The following is a 16,880-nucleotide window of genomic DNA, read 5'->3' on the forward strand; positions in this document are numbered from 1 at the left end:
GTGCAAACCCGATATCTGCTCTGGTTAACCTTCTTACCTGCTCTTTTTTAAGCACTAAATATTCGTGACCAAATATTCGAATATCTGGCTTACCGGTTATTTGAACTGGATATCCTGAATATCCGTTTCTTGAAAACAGAATAACCGATTTTTGAGACCGGATTCACTTAATTCTCTCCGGTTAAACCGGATAGCCGGTTTGACGGATGTTTGGAAGTACTAGTAGCAGCTATCTCACTGTGGGGACGTTGCTGGGGCATGCGGGAATGCTTGAAGTTGCATAAAGACAAGCGAAGAAAGTTGGGCGTGGCGGCAGCGGAATAAGTTCATATACAGCTGTAGCTGTGTTTGAGCTGCAGAGACAGACAGACAAAGAACTTTATTGGTAGTCCTGAAGAACCGCTTTAGGGTACCTTCCTTTTCAGGTAGTCCCCGTAGCCGTCGCGGGCCGCACCCACGTTGGGTCGGAATATCGTGGTCCTCCGCCCTGTTGCAGGCCCTCTGGACAGCCCGTAGTTGCTCTGAGAGGTCGCCGCTCTTAAGGGCTGCCTCCCAGTCCGTTAGAGTGGTAAGCGATGAGCTGCGTAACGCAGGGCATTGTCAGAGCATGAGAGATAAAGAGCAGTACGCCTCCCCACAGTCTGGACAGTGGGGTCTACATTCGGCGCGAAGAGACTGAATCGGCCCCTGGAGGAGAACGACCCCGTTTGCGTTCGGAGCATGCGAAAGGCCGACGATTGTGGTCTAGTGAGTTTTGGATGTGGTAGCGGAAAGGCCCGCCGAGCAAGTTGATAGTGCCAAGATTTCATGGAAGGTAAGGAACGAATCCCTGTACAGTTATGTCGCCGCCCGTGAGTCTACCGGAAACACCGCGGTGTGTTATACCTCGCGCGCAGTCATGGGCTAACTCATTGGTGTTAACAACCTCAGAGTGCACATTAATTCCCATATGGGCCGGGAACCATTTGATATGAAAACCAGCAGCCCCCTCGGTGCCGAGGATGGCTGCCGCCTCCTTTGAGATCGAGCCGGAGGCGAACGCTCGGGCTGCAGACCTAGAGTCTATAAAGATTTGGGGACGTAGAGGGTCCTTCAGTGCAACCTGCTCAGCTACTGTTGCAGAAACCTTCCGCACGGATGCTGAGTTAATGAGAGACAGTGGCCCAAGCCCAAGGTTGCAGTGGCTCTGTACTAGCAGTTGTCAGTTCTTACGCACTAAACAATGGGGCAGGGGGCAGCTATTTCGTCGCTGTGTACGCACTGTCCTTTCAGCAATCTGCACTTAGCACTTCGCATAATTTGACATGCTTTCCTACTTGAATCACGTGGACGGATTGCAAAAGGAGAGTGCCACTCGCGAGAGCAAAACCTCGTATATTTCAAAAGCCAAACTTTCTTTTGGCTAAGAGCAGCGCATAAACGTAGTTATCAACCTTGGCGACTTGCGTAATGATGTTGGCTACGGCTTCGGCTCGTATTTTTGCTCATATGGGTTCTGCAAGGGTCGGCTGCTAATACAAATACGATATATCGTAGGTGCAGTGAGGTTGGAACTGTAGAAAACAGGAAAATTGACGAGAACGTCACTTTCCACGCTTCGTACGTGCATAACTAGTACCAGCGCTTCGTGTAAAGGTTGTCATAAATTGCGCGAAATGTTAGCGTGTCGTCGACTACTCGCTCTTCGTTCTCAAACCACGCTCATCTCGGCGTGCTCGCCGCACCAAGGTGAGTAAATTGTCTATTCGTAGGTACGCGATTGCCGCGTGATTTAGCCGAAAGAAGAAAAAGAAACGCATACGGAAACTACTCGTGCTGCTGATACGGTAAGCGACTGCAAGGGCGCGCACTAACCTCGTTTCGCTTTCTCCTGCGCAGGTCAATGTTACAGCACGACCAAGGCCCTTCATAAATCGCAGTCGTAAGTTGTGCACATACCTGGAAACACTGACGGAATTCTTTTACAACGATGCATGGTGCTCGGGCTAGAGGTTTCAGCAAACCTCTAGCCCTACATAATAGAAGGAGTTTAGTACCGTTCCTCTGCAAACAGCGCATTGAAATTACCGCGAGTGAAATTTTCGAATCGAATCGGAACACTAATATTCGATCGCAATAACCACCGAATATCGAATGATTTGTTTTTGAATACCAGTGAAATATAAAATTTGCGTGGATACCTATAGGCAAAAAAGAAGGCTATTAACATCATTTACATGGCTTATTTAGGCATATTTAAATGCATGTAGTGCCGTTCGCAAATGCATGTATGCCTGGTCAATTGAGGAACTTGTTAATGAGAAATTACTACTTTTAGCTTTGTGGCGTACCATAGGACAGTGAGAGTAATAATTAAAAATAAAGGAATGGCACGTCACTAAATGCGCGTAAAATGTAAATTGAGTTCTTTCAAGTGGAGAAGTGTTGTACTACAGCACTGCACATTGCTTTGAAAGTATGGAAACCTCGTGTAAGGGGCCAAATAATCAATTGTTTTGCCTAAATCGAGACAAATTCGCATATAAGCTGCCTAAAAGGTTGGCCTTAATAGTTTATGACTGAACATTTTTGGAGCCAAAGTTATCTGTTCCGTGCGTTCCCGCAGGAACTGGTGTCCCTACACAGCAACCACTATTTCTTTGCCGCAGAATCATTCGAAACTCACTTCCTACGCCCTCTGTTCCTCGAGGCCACACTAAGTGGTGTTATCCCTTACATATTCGAAAGAAAGGAATGAATATTTGACAATCTTGAATAGTGAATTCTCGAATCGAATAGCAAAGACTATTCGATTCAAATTCAAAATGTCGAATATTCGCATGCCTCTACACTGCGATATTACTGCTGTTTCTGGGAACATGATGATCGCATCGTCAAACCTGGACATTTGCATAGGAACCAAACGTCCTAAACGATCCACTAAGCTCCGAGCACTTGAGTTATTTTTGTTGCATTTATTTACGTGAACAGTGTGCTCATACTAGTGATGGTGACGTTTACATAGAAAGCAGAAGATCGTGCTTACGGATGATGGCTCCACGATTGTCTGCTGGCATCCAGAAGAGGAGTTTCCCTATGAGCATACGCAGGTAATAATAATAATGTGTTTTTACATCACATTGGTGGAGGAGGTGGTGGTAAGCTGCTTTTCATCGAGGCAGCTTGACACGAGCCTACAGCCACATCTGTATAAAGCAGTCAGCAGTTGCAATTAGCGTTAAGGTACACGAGATTTGGAATTAACAGGAAGAATTTCAACAATTCACGTACCACACAGCAAATCTGTTAAACAAGTTCAGAGCATATCTTAACTTCACAAACGGACAAAAAACAAAAACAGAACATAAGGATGAATACACAGTCAGTGTAATTAAAAATTGAATATGTGCAATTATCTCAATTTCATCGGTGTACACTGTAGAAAATCTATGCGGGCTTTCACATATTTGTTACATAGTGTTGGCAATATGTAGGGCAGGTTATTCTTTGAATAATTTTTTCAGCATTACCACTTTCCACATTTTATTCAGTGTAAAGTTGAACCTCAACGAAACAAACACGAACATAACAAATTATTGGATATAACAAAGTAAATACAAAATTCGCCCAATTTTCTTACCAATGTAAGCATGTATGCTTATAACAAATATTGGATATAACAAAGGTATTTTATGTCAGATGCAACTTTGTTGTAATGAGGTTTGACTGTATTTAGCTATGCAATGCTCTGCTGTAGATGACCAAGATCATATCGAAAATGTCAATTTTTAATTTTGCACCTGATCGCTACGTTTAATAAACAACTCACCGGTGTGCACGTCATATGGTAAATTATGTGCTAAAAATGCGGTAAATTATATAGTAAGGTGTGTGCTTCATCACGTCTGCCAGCCGCGCAAACGCTGAATTTGCAACGGTACTTACGAGTTTTCTTTTTTTTTCTTTCTTGTTGCAGCCGCTGCCAAATATAAGGTCCAAGCTGAATGAGGTTTGTGTCTGCTAGAGCTGCTTTTAGCAGTGTTACTCTCCCGGATTGATTGGCCTTGCTCTGTTTGTGTGTGCCGATAACGAAAATGCACACTGTGTATGGGATCGGCCCAGTCAGTGCACTGCCTGCTGCACTGGCTCATTAAGAAATACTATGCATCGTTGAATAAGCACGCCCGGTACAGGGTGCAGACATTTCTGCGAGATAACATGTGTAGTCGCACTAGTCTTGCAAAAATGTGCTATCACTGAATGTCTTATATGACACACCCACGAAGAAGTACAGAGTTCTGTTAACGAGGCATTACAATATTCATCTTAGTATAAATGGCAAAAAAGATTACTTCGAATAAGAGCACGCGACAGGAGGCACCTGTCCTGTCATCTACACTTATTTATATTGTTGCTTTGGGCCATTTCTACTAAGATGAACCTGTACTGACTAGGCCAACAACAAGTCCTACTCAAGCATTGAAATATGTTAGCCAATCTGTTGCCAGCGCATTCATTTAGTGAACAGTTATAATGTTCCTGCAAATTTTCAGTCATGTATTTGTGTCATCTCGTGTACAAAGAACAGTAGTATTGTGTATGCTCAGACCAATCATAAACATACTTGTTGAATTAAAGGAGATTATCAGTATTCTTGCCAAATGCTGCTGTATAGCCCACGAAGTGCCGTCAAGTTTTGTCTAGTTTGTCTTTTTCATTTACATTAGCTGCATGAATAGCTGCAAAATTTTTCATGCTTACTGAAATAAATAGCTTTATTTGTGATACTAGTTGTTTTGGAAGCCACAGAGGGAGATAAGGCAGTAATGTTTTAAAGCGGCCACATTCTTGGTTCCTTAGCAGGAGCAACTGTTGTGGACTTCAGAGCACATGCTTTATTTTGAAAGGTTGCCTTATGTGTGCTTATTGGTCGCATTGATCACAGTGCTATCTAATCTTTAATGAAATTCTTTCACTTTTTCAGGAAATTTGTAAACATGTAATTGCAAATGTCACATGTGTCGTGGATGCGGTTAAGGCTGTGGTAGCAAGTGTCATCAGCATGTTGCATATTTTGGGGATGGCTTCAAGTAATTTTTAAAAACATTACACAGATAACGCCCTCATTTTTGCATATGCTTGCTACTAGGCTGCATGCAATGAAGAGGGGTAATATATAGCTTTTACTCGTGCCACACGGGCACAAAGAAAGGCATAAATTGCTTAATGCCATTAAGTTTAATGCCATTTGAGTGGTGCCGCATGAACATACTTAATGGCATGAAAGCTTAATGCCATTTGAGACATAGTGTGTTCTCACAACTCATTGAGACATCGAATATGTACTCTCGCTCCCAATGTTGCAGTTACAACTGCACTTGAAGGATACATTTCCGAAGTAAAATGAAATAATACCGCATAAAATATGCCTAACAGTGCTTTTTTTAATGTTACTTCTCAAAGTATTATCTGGCTAACTATTTTTTGGGGTGATGCACATTTCTTAGATGGTGCAGAAGGCAACAGGTAGTGTCAGGGCAGTTAAGATACTATTGGCGCAGTTATCTAGAGGTGGTGGTTGCCTCCAGAGTGAACATGTGGTCTTGTTCCTGACAAGCACATGAGTGCCGTGCACTTCCTGAATCAGAGTTCACATATCATGCGAGGTCTGGCGTGCGCCTATTCTCACTTGTGATAAAGATTCATTACGTGACCATGAAACGAAGGTCATGGAATCTAACCTGATTATCGTGTTTGTTCTGCAGGAAAGCTCTGCACTGAAGCTGCAGTACCGATTGGAAAATATCGAGACACATTACCGAAATGAACGGTTGGAGATTGAAGCTCTGACAAAAATGACATACACCACCAAGCACAGATGGTATCCGAAGTAAGTGAAGCGCCTTGGTTGGACTGCTTCTTAGGACTGTGCAGCTTGGGAAATCAGGGCTGCAATGATGTAATGATTCTGTTCCAAGGCTAGTCCTTTTCACACTTCGTCATTGGTCTGAGCGACACAACACGTACATTATCACCGTGGTCAGCCAGTAATGAGCAGTAGATTATAAGAAAGGAAAGAACCAGGTGAAAGGAATCCATATATTATATCGACCCTGATTTCCTCATGCCACGAACACTGCAAGTGTCTTGCTCAACATGGGCATCATCAATTCTTCTGTGGAAGATAATGAAGCATCAGAACTCAGCATACCCACGTTGTCTCTTTCTAAAGTGCTAACCACAAAGTAAGACAGACAGGAGTGCTGACTTAGCTGATAATGCAGCCCAGCTGATGTGCTGCCAATAGGTGGCACCAATGTGCGATTGCTAGCTCATAGTAACTGAAACTAATGTAAAAGGCCATGCTTTTGTGTACTGCAGGCATTTGAAGTGATTGAAAGCGCTGGAAGTGTGTTATGGACCATCACGTTTTGCACTGCACACATTCTGGCTTTGTGAAATGATAGTACATAGGTGGCGTTGAAATGTAGCACTCGCAGCTAGCAATAGCCGACCAGCTTAGCACCTGGGTCCTCTCACAATGCCAATACTGCGAGCCCTCAGTCCAAAAATTAGCCTATCACGTCCTTTACCAACTGCAGATAGCAAGCTAGCACATTTCAATCACATGTCTGACACTACCGTTGTCTAGTTTAACCATGTCAGCCTAGTTCGCCTAGTTGAGGGACACCATTTCTCATGCGCTCATTGTTTTTTTACTTGCTGACGTGTCCTTATGGCAGCCCACACGATTGGTGCTAACAGCCAGCAGAGAAAGGGAAAAGAAAGAGCACATTACAAAGGCGCGAATAAGAGAGGTGGCAAGGGCTGGAAGGGAATGTACTGTAGAAAGCTAGGTGCAGCACTTTGCATTGCAGTAAATGCATTGCGGCATAGGCAAGTCAGTGTTCCTTTCCATCTGTTTCCATGGTATTGACCAAGTGTGACGCTGCTGCACTTCGTTGACTTGATTACGAATGGCAAATTCGGCATGGAACTGGTAATTGCGGGTATTTCTTCAGAACCACATTTCAAGGAGCCAACTACTCATCTGACTCTCACTTACAGGTTCTTTGAATGGCTTCTGACTGTATCTTGTGTTCTTTTGCTCTTTTTCTAACCAATCAATGAGCTGGCTGTACTCAATTCACATTTCTGCATTTCTTTCTTTCCAGCAACAACAAGAAGTATAAGGATCCCAATCCGCCAGTTGATAGAGAAGGGCTGTAAATTTCATGAGCAAATATACACCAAGGCCTTGCAGGTAAGCTGCAGAAATTTGAAATCTGTACTTGTATTTTTGGGTATACCCACAATGGAAAATGGCAAATAGAATATAATATAGGAGCAGCCAAAGAAAGACATATTTCTTCTGAATTATTTTCTGCTTTAATAAAATAAGCAGTCTTTTTTTATTTTTCATTTCTTGCAAGAGGTTGTAGAAACATCAACTATGGTCAATACTGTTGACCATGTTACTGGTTTGGTGAGTATGCAGTACCTTCACTGGGCAGTGGAATGGAGAAGAACATCTGAATGTTTTGATGGTGCATACAGGGCATTAAAACGAATTGCAATTGACTGATTGGCTCTGCTGTAATGAAAGTGGTATTCAGAAATATATTAGGCTTTCCTTTTCTCCACAGAAAGACATGGAACATGTATTGGAGCTTTGGAGCATGTATAAATAAGCATCAAAGCTGAATGAACCAGTGTCAAAAAAAAAGTTGGCTGTGTAGTATAAGAATTTGTATTCTGTGGAAATGGCAATGGGGTGCCGAAGTCATGAGTGATTGTAGTTGGTGACAGGTCAGTAATGAAGCGACAAATGTCCCTTGTGAAGAAATGGTATTCATCTGCCAAACAATCATTGCCCATTCATCCCCTCATAGTGCGTGTGTGTCACACAGCAGCCAATTGTCATCACCTCCTAGTATGGGTGCATTTTTTATGGCATGTGATCAAAAAAAGACTGCACTGTTTCAATAGAAACTTTTATTTTAATAGATACAACTTACTCAAGCTTGCCACCTTCGAAGCAATACTCTTTGCTAGCAACACAACATTCCCAAACTTCTTTCAAACTTTGGATGTCTTCTGGAACACTTCTTTAGGAATAGTGAACAATTTGGTGTACCTTATTTTTTTATCTCATCAAATGTGTTGTAATGGTGTTTTTTCAAGGTAGACTTCAACTTAGGAATATTCATGGGGGATTATGCCTTGCCACTCAAAGAAAACGACCAACATCACCTTCATGTTAGATCGACTCCCTGCCCCTCCCACTGTGATAACTTAGCCTTGGATTCGAGGTCATAGCCGTACATCCAGGTTTCACCTTCTCTTATGGTGGTTTTCAAAACATTTTCATCGGCCTTGGCTGGCACAATCAAGCAGTTTATCTACCACGATTTTCTTTCTGCTCCTCGATCAACACATGGAGCATGAATTTTGTGCCAATGTGATGAATGTTGATTTTTTCTGTCATAATTTCTTGCCACAATCTGAAGCTGATGCTTGCATCTTCATCAATCTTTCTAACAATCAAACGGCATTTTTGGAGAATTGTTCTGTTAAGTTTCTGGATAATCAAATGCCTGTCAGCGTCTTGATCAACCGACATTCTTCCCATTTTGATATGACTACTGACCAAAACACTGAAATCAATCCGTATAATCATCCTCGAAGGCTTGTTGAAGCATTTTTCACATTTCAGCCGCAGTTTAGCAAGGTTTCAGGCAGAATTTCACACACGAATTGTTCTTCTGATAGCTTTATTTTCAATAGCTCGAAATTTGAAAACTTGTCACTGCACTTGTTTATTTCATTGGTTGGTGATGCAAGGAGCACTGGGCTATAAAAAGGATGCCACAAGCCAGCACCACAAGCCACATTGCCCTCCTTTTGCTGGTTTATGCACTGAATGATCATTAAATTTTTTTTTCAATCGCATCTCTGATACCCACATTACTACAGATACTCGCATCCCTTTCTCTGCGTTGGCATGCATGCATCTGCAACTGGGTGAAGACCATGCCACTTTCGAGATGCACAACGGCTCGCTGCTGCTTTGTGTGTATGCTTGTGTAATGCACTCTACTAGTAGTGCCAAACATTCAGTGCCATTCAATGGCAAATCCTGGTGCGTTTCTTTTCCAACTATGCCCACTGTTGTGCAGCAGCCCTTTGCTTGCTTGCATTAGTGGAGGAAGTTTTCTTCCCAGCATCCACCTCGCCTGTTACTCTGCCCTTCCTGGCTGCGCGTGCCTATCTATTTCTGTCTACTGAACCAGTCAGGGCAAAGCATAAATACCGGCTTGAGTGCAGCGTGGGGCCCAGTGTTTACTGAGGCCTGCACCTGTAGTTTGCTAAATGTGCAGTGCTAAGCGATTTAAACGAGATATGCTCCGAATGCATGGTGGCTGGCATCTGTTGCACCACCAGTGAGTGCTGGCGGAATGCTAGGGTGCCAAATGCAGTCACCACGCATCTTAAACGCTCTCGCCTCCATCATATACCACAATATATCAGCTTGGCTTCTCTAGCACCCGCCAGTGACACAAGCATCTGCAGCCATGCGCTCTTAGTATCGCGTATGAATTGCTGAGCACTGTACACACTGGCACCGAATGCCCTGCAGTGAGAACTTCACTGTCTTCCGAATTTTGCGAATTTTTGTATGCAGTGGTCCAGAAGGCATTGGCTGTAGCCTGCATCTGACACTTGTGGGCACACATGCAAATTTGGCACTTTCTTAATGTGTTCCCTGAGCTATGAAGTTGACTGTAATGCCAGTTTTATGTATCTGCAGCATTGTCGATTTGCTGCGGTATTGCTCTATAGTGCAGAAACTTGGCATTATTATGCATTAACTAACTGCACACTACAGTCCTCTGCAGTCTGTGGGTCTTAGGGTTTCACTCAGTAGGTCTTAGGGTCTCACAGGAATACCGACCACCACGGGTTCAAGCTTAGTGTGATGTGTTTTGTCACCGATCTCGGGGGCGTGCGGATGTTATGAGAGATGGAGAGGGAAGACGCATGGCAACACAGCAAGCATGTTTTAATCCCACCTCAAACCAAAAACTAAAATACACACTGAACTAAAACACAATGAATAAATAAACGCTAACAAAAATACAGCCTAATGAACTAATAAACCTGCCCTTAACTTCGCCTCCGTTAGTCCTAGGCCCTTCTTACACCAAAGTCTGGCATCACTGGCCTACTGTAGTGACGATATAAGAAAGTCGTTCTTACAAAGTTCGTCGATGCGCGTATTTTCCCGGCCGGAGACTTGTCAACTCTTCAATGTGGTTGTTTCGCCGATCTTCGCATAAACGGTGCTGCATAGAAGTCGGTCCTTCCCTTCAACTCGCTCGTCTCGGGAGCCTGGGTAACCCGGTCGCTGCTGACGTGGCAGGGAGGCTTGACGGAGTAGGCCTATTGACGTCCTCGCCCGTTGCTTCCGTCTATCTCTCTTCTCCGGTGCCGACGTGGCGCTCCGGGGATCATCAAACGTGCCGGTCTGCCGTGGAAGAGGGGTCCTCTCTGGGGTGCCCGGTCCTGCCGTGAGAGGCTGCAGCCGGTCCAGGAGCCTCACTCGAACTTGCCGAGGTCGACGGCCACACCTTTGACGGCCAACGTCACGGACTCGGCCAGACCCCCAAGTCTCCCGTCGCCAGAGCGGAGCTGGCGATGCGACCTTCCTGGCCCGGAGCCACGTCGATAATGCTCGCTCAGTGCCGTTTCTCCCTCGACCATACCTCGGGTCACGCGCCTCGCGCGCTCGCGCCGTTCAGAACGCTCCATTTACTTCGTCCTTTTCTTCTTTTATGTAGCCGCTGGCGTCTTACTCATGACACTTAGCGAACCACAGGGCCGCGTCAGCCATCGCCTCTAGCACGCCGCTACAGGCACGCACGGGTTACCAAGCGCTACGCATGCAAGAACACAGTATTGGCCTGAGTTAGCGAAAACCGTTTATTGTCTCTGGCGGCACCCAACACAACACCAACGCCCAATACTGGGGCGGTGCGGTAACCAAAGGGCTCCCTTGCCAGGGTGAAAATACAGACAGGGGTACCTATAGCATGTCGCTGTGAGAGCAAAGGCTCCCACTGGGACACGCTGCTAGGAAAAGTTCCAGCGGCTATGCTACTTGCTCTCGCGATAACCAATGTGCCAACTCGCTATAACCAATGGGCCAACTCGCGAGAGCTCGGGCAATCTCCTTCGACTTGGGCCTCTGATAAGTGCGGCTCGGCGTGGTACGACCTCGCGCGAACACTAGGCACCGCTCTTCGGCTTAGTGTCCAGAAAGGATCAACACAAAGAACTCGCTCACTGCATGGGCAAAGGCACAGTGCGGGAGCTCAAGTCCTAGGCACAAAGGTGTCATCTGATGAGAGGAAAGCATGTATGTACCCAGTGCTGGCCCCGGAGATAAAGAAACCTGCACTCCATCGTGAGCAGCCGACAGCGGCTATCCCGTGACGCGAATGCCCCCACCGCAAACCATCGCAAGTGAACGCCACCATCGACAAGTCGCGAGTGGAATGGAGAGAGGCGTAGGGACGGCAGAACAGATGAATGCCCGCGCAAAGGCATTGGTGCATAGCTCCATCCCCACAAGTCCCAGCCACCTTTATTCCTCCTCTGCTGACACATTTAATTCTGCATTCATCCTACCACGCCTTGTCCTCAGGAAATCTTGCCATCTTAGCAAGGGTTCATATCAGAGTCTTCCTTTTATTGTGATAGCAACTATACAGATGCTCAAGGCTCATTTCCGCCATTGGGAACCATTGCCGTGCTGTCCAGCTATTGGCAACGCGTACTCAGCTTGTGCGCAGAGGTTAGAGGTTCTCCAGAGAGGTGGAGTGCATTTGGCTGCAAAAATGACAATGCAGAGTGGAGGCACCATTAACGCTCCGCTCAATCAGCTTGGTGGCAGATCCAGGACAGCTTTATACCTTCCACTACTGGCACGAGTGTTGTGCGCACGCATACTATAAGCACACTAGTTTTCTTGCTGAGCAGCTGTGTGTATGCACTGGTCTGAGTGGAACGGAGAGTAAATGTCAAGTTAACAGTATCCAATATTTCACTGAGTGCTACCTAGCGATAACTATTTCCCGTCTGTTGCATCTACATGTATCATCGAGGTGCAACACCTCCGATGCCTCTGGCGGCACTCTTCATCGTGTCAGTGTAAAGCCCCTGGATCTTCAAAAAGTAGCGAAGGGCTTCGACCTTGCCGCCGAGCTACACGACTAGAAGATAACTTCAGCGCACCCCCTGGTTTGGGACAGCAGCAGCTCGTAGACGACATACGCCGCGTATGACGCATCATTCTCCATTCTCAACCGGCACACATGTTTGTGCCCAGTCGTGCGCTTTTATATGACAATAACTGTTTTCGCAGTTGCAGAGTTCTTCATTTAATTACGCAAAGGAAAAGTGAAATGAGCCAATAGTTTTAGGAGACGCCGAACTCTGGGATTGGCCGCCTAATGTCACACAGCTGCTTAATGTAACAGTTCGTAGGGCTCACGCAAATAAATCTGTTTCTCTTGGCACAAACCAGGAGGTGCTGTCAGCCATTGGCGCTACCTTTAGAAGATCCAGGGGCTTTGCGCCAGCGTATGAGATGCCTGGTAGCTGCCAGCAGGCTGTATCTTCTGATCAGCAGCAGTTGCCTTGCGTGCTGCATGGCGCCGACATGGTGCACCTGCGTATGTTTCGAACACTGTTTCAGGAGTTAGAGCGCAACACTAAACCTTGCTCGTGCTGTCAATGCTTCGTCCTTTGGCCGAAACTGCCAATGTTTTTTCTGCCTGTCACGGCGACATTTTTTCTATTGCGTTCTCCTGCTGAGCCACGAGGTGATGAGTTTGATTCCCAGCCACCATGGCTGTATTCCAATGGCGATGGAATGCAAGAATACTCATGTGATTAGATTTAGCTACACGTTTAAAGACCTCAGGGGGTTGACATTAATCTGGGGACCCGCACCTACCCCCTCTAAAAGCCTTTGTGTTGCTTTGGGATGTTGATCCTTATAATTTGATTTGAATTTGATGTTTTTCTCTTTGTTCACGTGGGGTCCACATTGTGCAAATCATTTCCTGGTTACAGAGAAGACCCTCTGGTGACTGAGAAAATAAGCTGTTGAGTACCGTTTTTACACGATTGTAAGTCGACTCGAATGTACGTCGACCCCCCAAAATTTCATGTCTCAAAAAAAGGGGGGGGGGGGGGGGAGAAAAACCACGCGAGTGCATTCACACAAGGGAAATTTATTGATGGGGTTGCTAAGACTACTCATCGTCACTAGAGTCGACCTCACTGGCACTGTTGCCGTCATAGCTGCTGTGGTCCCACAGCACGTCGTCATCAAGTGCGAGTCCACACTTCGCGAACGACCGCACCACGACATCGCGCGGTACAGCCGCCCATGCAGAGAGGACCCACCCGCACACAGTAGCCAGGGAGGCCAAATTTCCTCACGCTGAAGCCGCCACTGCCGCACCACACGTTCACTGACTCCAAATTTGCGTCCCGCTGCGCAGTTGTTAGTTTCCTCGGCATGGAGGATAGCAGCCCGTTTGAACGCTGCTGTGAACGAGCGCCGAAAGTTCTTGGCACTTATGACAGGCGCGATGATTCAACACAACAGCAGAAGTGACAGATGAGCGTGGCCGTCGAAAACAATCATATCTCAAAGAAAAGCTTCCACCAACTACTAATACCCCCCAAACGACGGCTCGTCCGCCAACTACCATACCCCCCTAACGGCGGCTCTTCCGCCAACTACCAATACCCCCCAAACGGCGGCTCTTCCGCCAACTACCAATACCCCCCAAACGGCGGCTCTTCCATGATCGATGCTCCCACAAGAGCCGTGTGCTCGTGGTGCGCGCAATGTGGTGCGCGCAATCAAAATGTATGCAATACGGTAAATTAATACACTACGCTTCTACCGTAACCATGAAAACGTAGGTGCAAAGTTGTAACCACGCCGTAGCGCCCCTGATTTCTCGTTTTTCTTGCCGCTACTAGCGGTACACGGTTCGGTTTCGATTCTAAGTCGACCCCCCAACATTGGATTGTCAAATTTGAAAAAATGGGTCGACCTACAATCGTGTAAATACGGTAACATTTCGTGATCTGTACGAGGTCTGCTAGAAAAGTATCCAACCTTTGGCCGAAGAAAAAAAAAAAACTGGCATAATTGGAGCGTTGGAAACCTAATCACCCTCAAAGTAGTCTCCTTGGGACTCCACACACTTCTCCCAGCGGTGCTGCCATTGTTGGAAGCATTCCGAGAAGGCCTCTTTAGGAATGGAGTTTAGCTCAGCTGTCGTTGCAGCCATAATGTCCTCTCTTGTCTGAAATCGCACTCCTTTCAATGGCCTCTTGATTTTGGGAAACAGCCAGAAGTTGCAGGGGGCCATATCAGGAGAGTGAGGAGCCTGTTGAACTACGGTAGTCTGGTTTTTTGCCAAAAAAGTCCGAATCAAGTGCGAGGAATGTGCAGGAGTATTGTCGTGATGGATACGCCAATTTCCTATTGACCACAACTCCGGTCTCTTGTGCCGCACAGCATCACGTAGGGGACAGAGGACATCCCTGTAGTTCTCTTTGGTGATTGTTTGACCCTGTGGTACGTTCTCGTGGTGTACCACACCGCGGGAGTCAAAGAAAGCAGTCAGCATCACTTTGACGTTGCTGTGTACTTGGCGGGCCTTCTCTGGTCTTGGGCGACGTGGAATGCTTCCACTGTGACGACTGGGATTTGGTTTCCGGGTCGTAAACGTACACCCAAGACTCGTCACCAGTGATTATGGTGTTCATGAAGTCGGGGTCACTGTTTGTGGAATCCAGCATGTCCTGTGAGACTTCAACACAAAGTTGCTTTTGCTCCACCGTGAGCAGCTTCGGCACGAATTTCGCCGCAGCTCTCTTCATGGCCAAATCTTTGGTCATAATGGAATGTGCAGAAAAAGTGCTGATGCCCACCTCTTCCGCAATTTCTCGGATAGTCGCACGACGGTCCCGCATCACCACAGCGTTCACTTCGGCAATGACCTGGTCATTTCGGCATGTTGATGTCTGACTGGAGCGTGGCTCACTCTCCACCGATGTGGGAACCTAGGGAAAATACAGGGAATTTCACTCTGTTTGCTTTAAATAATGGAAGTTGGTACTTACAGTGGTTATGGTTAAGCTAGTGGTATGCCTTAAGGAAGTGCAGTTTCCAAATGAACCCATGTAATACACAAATAATGATGCCTATTGCTGGTTTTGATAGTGTGAGCCAGGCCGGGTGGTTGGAATATCATGAAACATAACTTAATTGAATGTGATAATGCATCCCACCTGATTGACAGCTTATTTGTTAAAATACAACCATGCACCTAGTCACATTTAATTTAGGGAAGTGTCGGCGAGTGCGAGTGGCAGCCTTTGATCGAAGCACAGCAACGTATCGATGTTGATAGCGCGCCGTGCTGTCGCTTGTAGCTTTTTGTGTGTGCGCTGTATGAAAGGAAGAATGGTTTATTTCAAATCCGTATGGTCAAAACTGAACTACAGTAGTTGTTTTCTTCATCTAATGGCTTAATTATCTTCAGGTCAGTCGCTCAGGTCCACCAGCAGTTGACGCGCAAACTCACTGACTGTGAAAGTCTTAACCTCGGCTGAACGTGACCGGCATTGGCTCAAGCTGTGGGTGCAGATGGTGTGGGCTGAAGTTTGTGCAGCCTACAACCCAACACCACTTGCCTCACATCTCTTGCCAATCTACACAGAACGTAACTTTTCGTGACAGCAACTTCTCGGGCCAAACACTAGATCACTATCACTAGCTCACTTCTCGGCCCTGTCGTCTGCCGTTCATTCCCAGCATGCTCTGCACATATCGCCTTTTACGTCATAATACAATCTGGCCAGTAGCTGAAGAGCAGGCAAGGCAGGTGGTACGAAGGAATGAACAAAATTCATTTGTAAGAAATCTGCGCAACTCTCAAGCCTGATGTTTTCAAGAAATGATGGAAGTGTTCAGAAGAACGCACTCAGCAAATTTCATTCATATCCGTTGACTTCAAAAAATTGCCGGAATTGCCCTGCAATATTGTTGTGAAACATATCTGTTGATGAGCTCGTCCTTTTTACTGACTTTAACCTCTTTTTTCGATTTTTATATTTCAGGTGCAAGGCCACTCCATTTGAGCAAGTGTATAGCCACATTTAGTGTTAGTTTACAGATATTATATGCTTGATAATAAAGTGACAATGAGATCATCATTAAGGTGTAGCCAACCCTCTGTCCTGCCTTGCGTGTACAGCTCTGACGTGTGTAGATGTGCCGCTGTTCTACAAGTGTTGTGTCAGCTGAAGCAAAAGAGTCTTGCCACTTCTGCTTATGACATGTGGGAACCATCTGATTGAGGAAAGAAGTTTAAGTTCTCAGTGAGTTTAGGTTCATACCAACGAAGGAAGGCTAACGATTGTGGCTGCATAAAACAATAGCTTTTCTGGCATGCTGCTGTCCAGATGCATTTTTGCAGCAAAGAGTAGGCCCAGCATCGTAATTTTCCTAAACAAATACTGACACATTAGCTTTTTCAGATGCTTGTGTTGATTCCTTTGGAGAACATAGATGCCATTGACCATGTTATTATATTTATTAGGGCCTGGAATATCATTTTAACTTTGTTTTAAAAGTTGCATGAGCTGCTAACTTATTTCCAGCACAGGCACATTCACCAACATGTTGTGGAACAGTGTCTACTATCAAGGAAAACCTGGAATTTTCAGAGAATTTGTCAGTTCTGGGGAACCTAGGGAAAATACAGGTAATTTCACTCTGTTTGCTTTAAATAATGGAAGTTGGT

General features: G+C 45.7%; 2 protein-coding genes across 2 annotated transcripts in view; one reads left to right on the top strand and one right to left on the bottom strand.

The window, feature by feature from the left end:
- The window catches only part of LOC119461488 (procathepsin L), a 392,372-nt gene that overhangs the window by 167,808 nt on the left and 207,684 nt on the right, over positions 1–16,880 (bottom strand). The window lies entirely within an intron of this gene.
- On the top strand, positions 1,462–16,290 carry LOC119461493 (39S ribosomal protein L42, mitochondrial-like). The gene is made up of 7 exons (XM_037722831.2): positions 1,462–1,728; positions 1,879–1,921; positions 3,005–3,089; positions 3,956–3,988; positions 5,745–5,869; positions 7,155–7,243; positions 16,195–16,290. Exons 1-6 carry the CDS (start codon positions 1,656–1,658, stop codon positions 7,207–7,209), a joined length of 414 nt encoding a protein of 137 aa, XP_037578759.1. The 5' UTR covers positions 1,462–1,655; the 3' UTR covers positions 7,210–7,243; positions 16,195–16,290.

This window comes from Dermacentor silvarum, chromosome 8 (assembly GCF_013339745.2).
Source record: "Dermacentor silvarum isolate Dsil-2018 chromosome 8, BIME_Dsil_1.4, whole genome shotgun sequence".
Classification (NCBI taxonomy): domain Eukaryota; kingdom Metazoa; phylum Arthropoda; class Arachnida; order Ixodida; family Ixodidae; genus Dermacentor; species Dermacentor silvarum.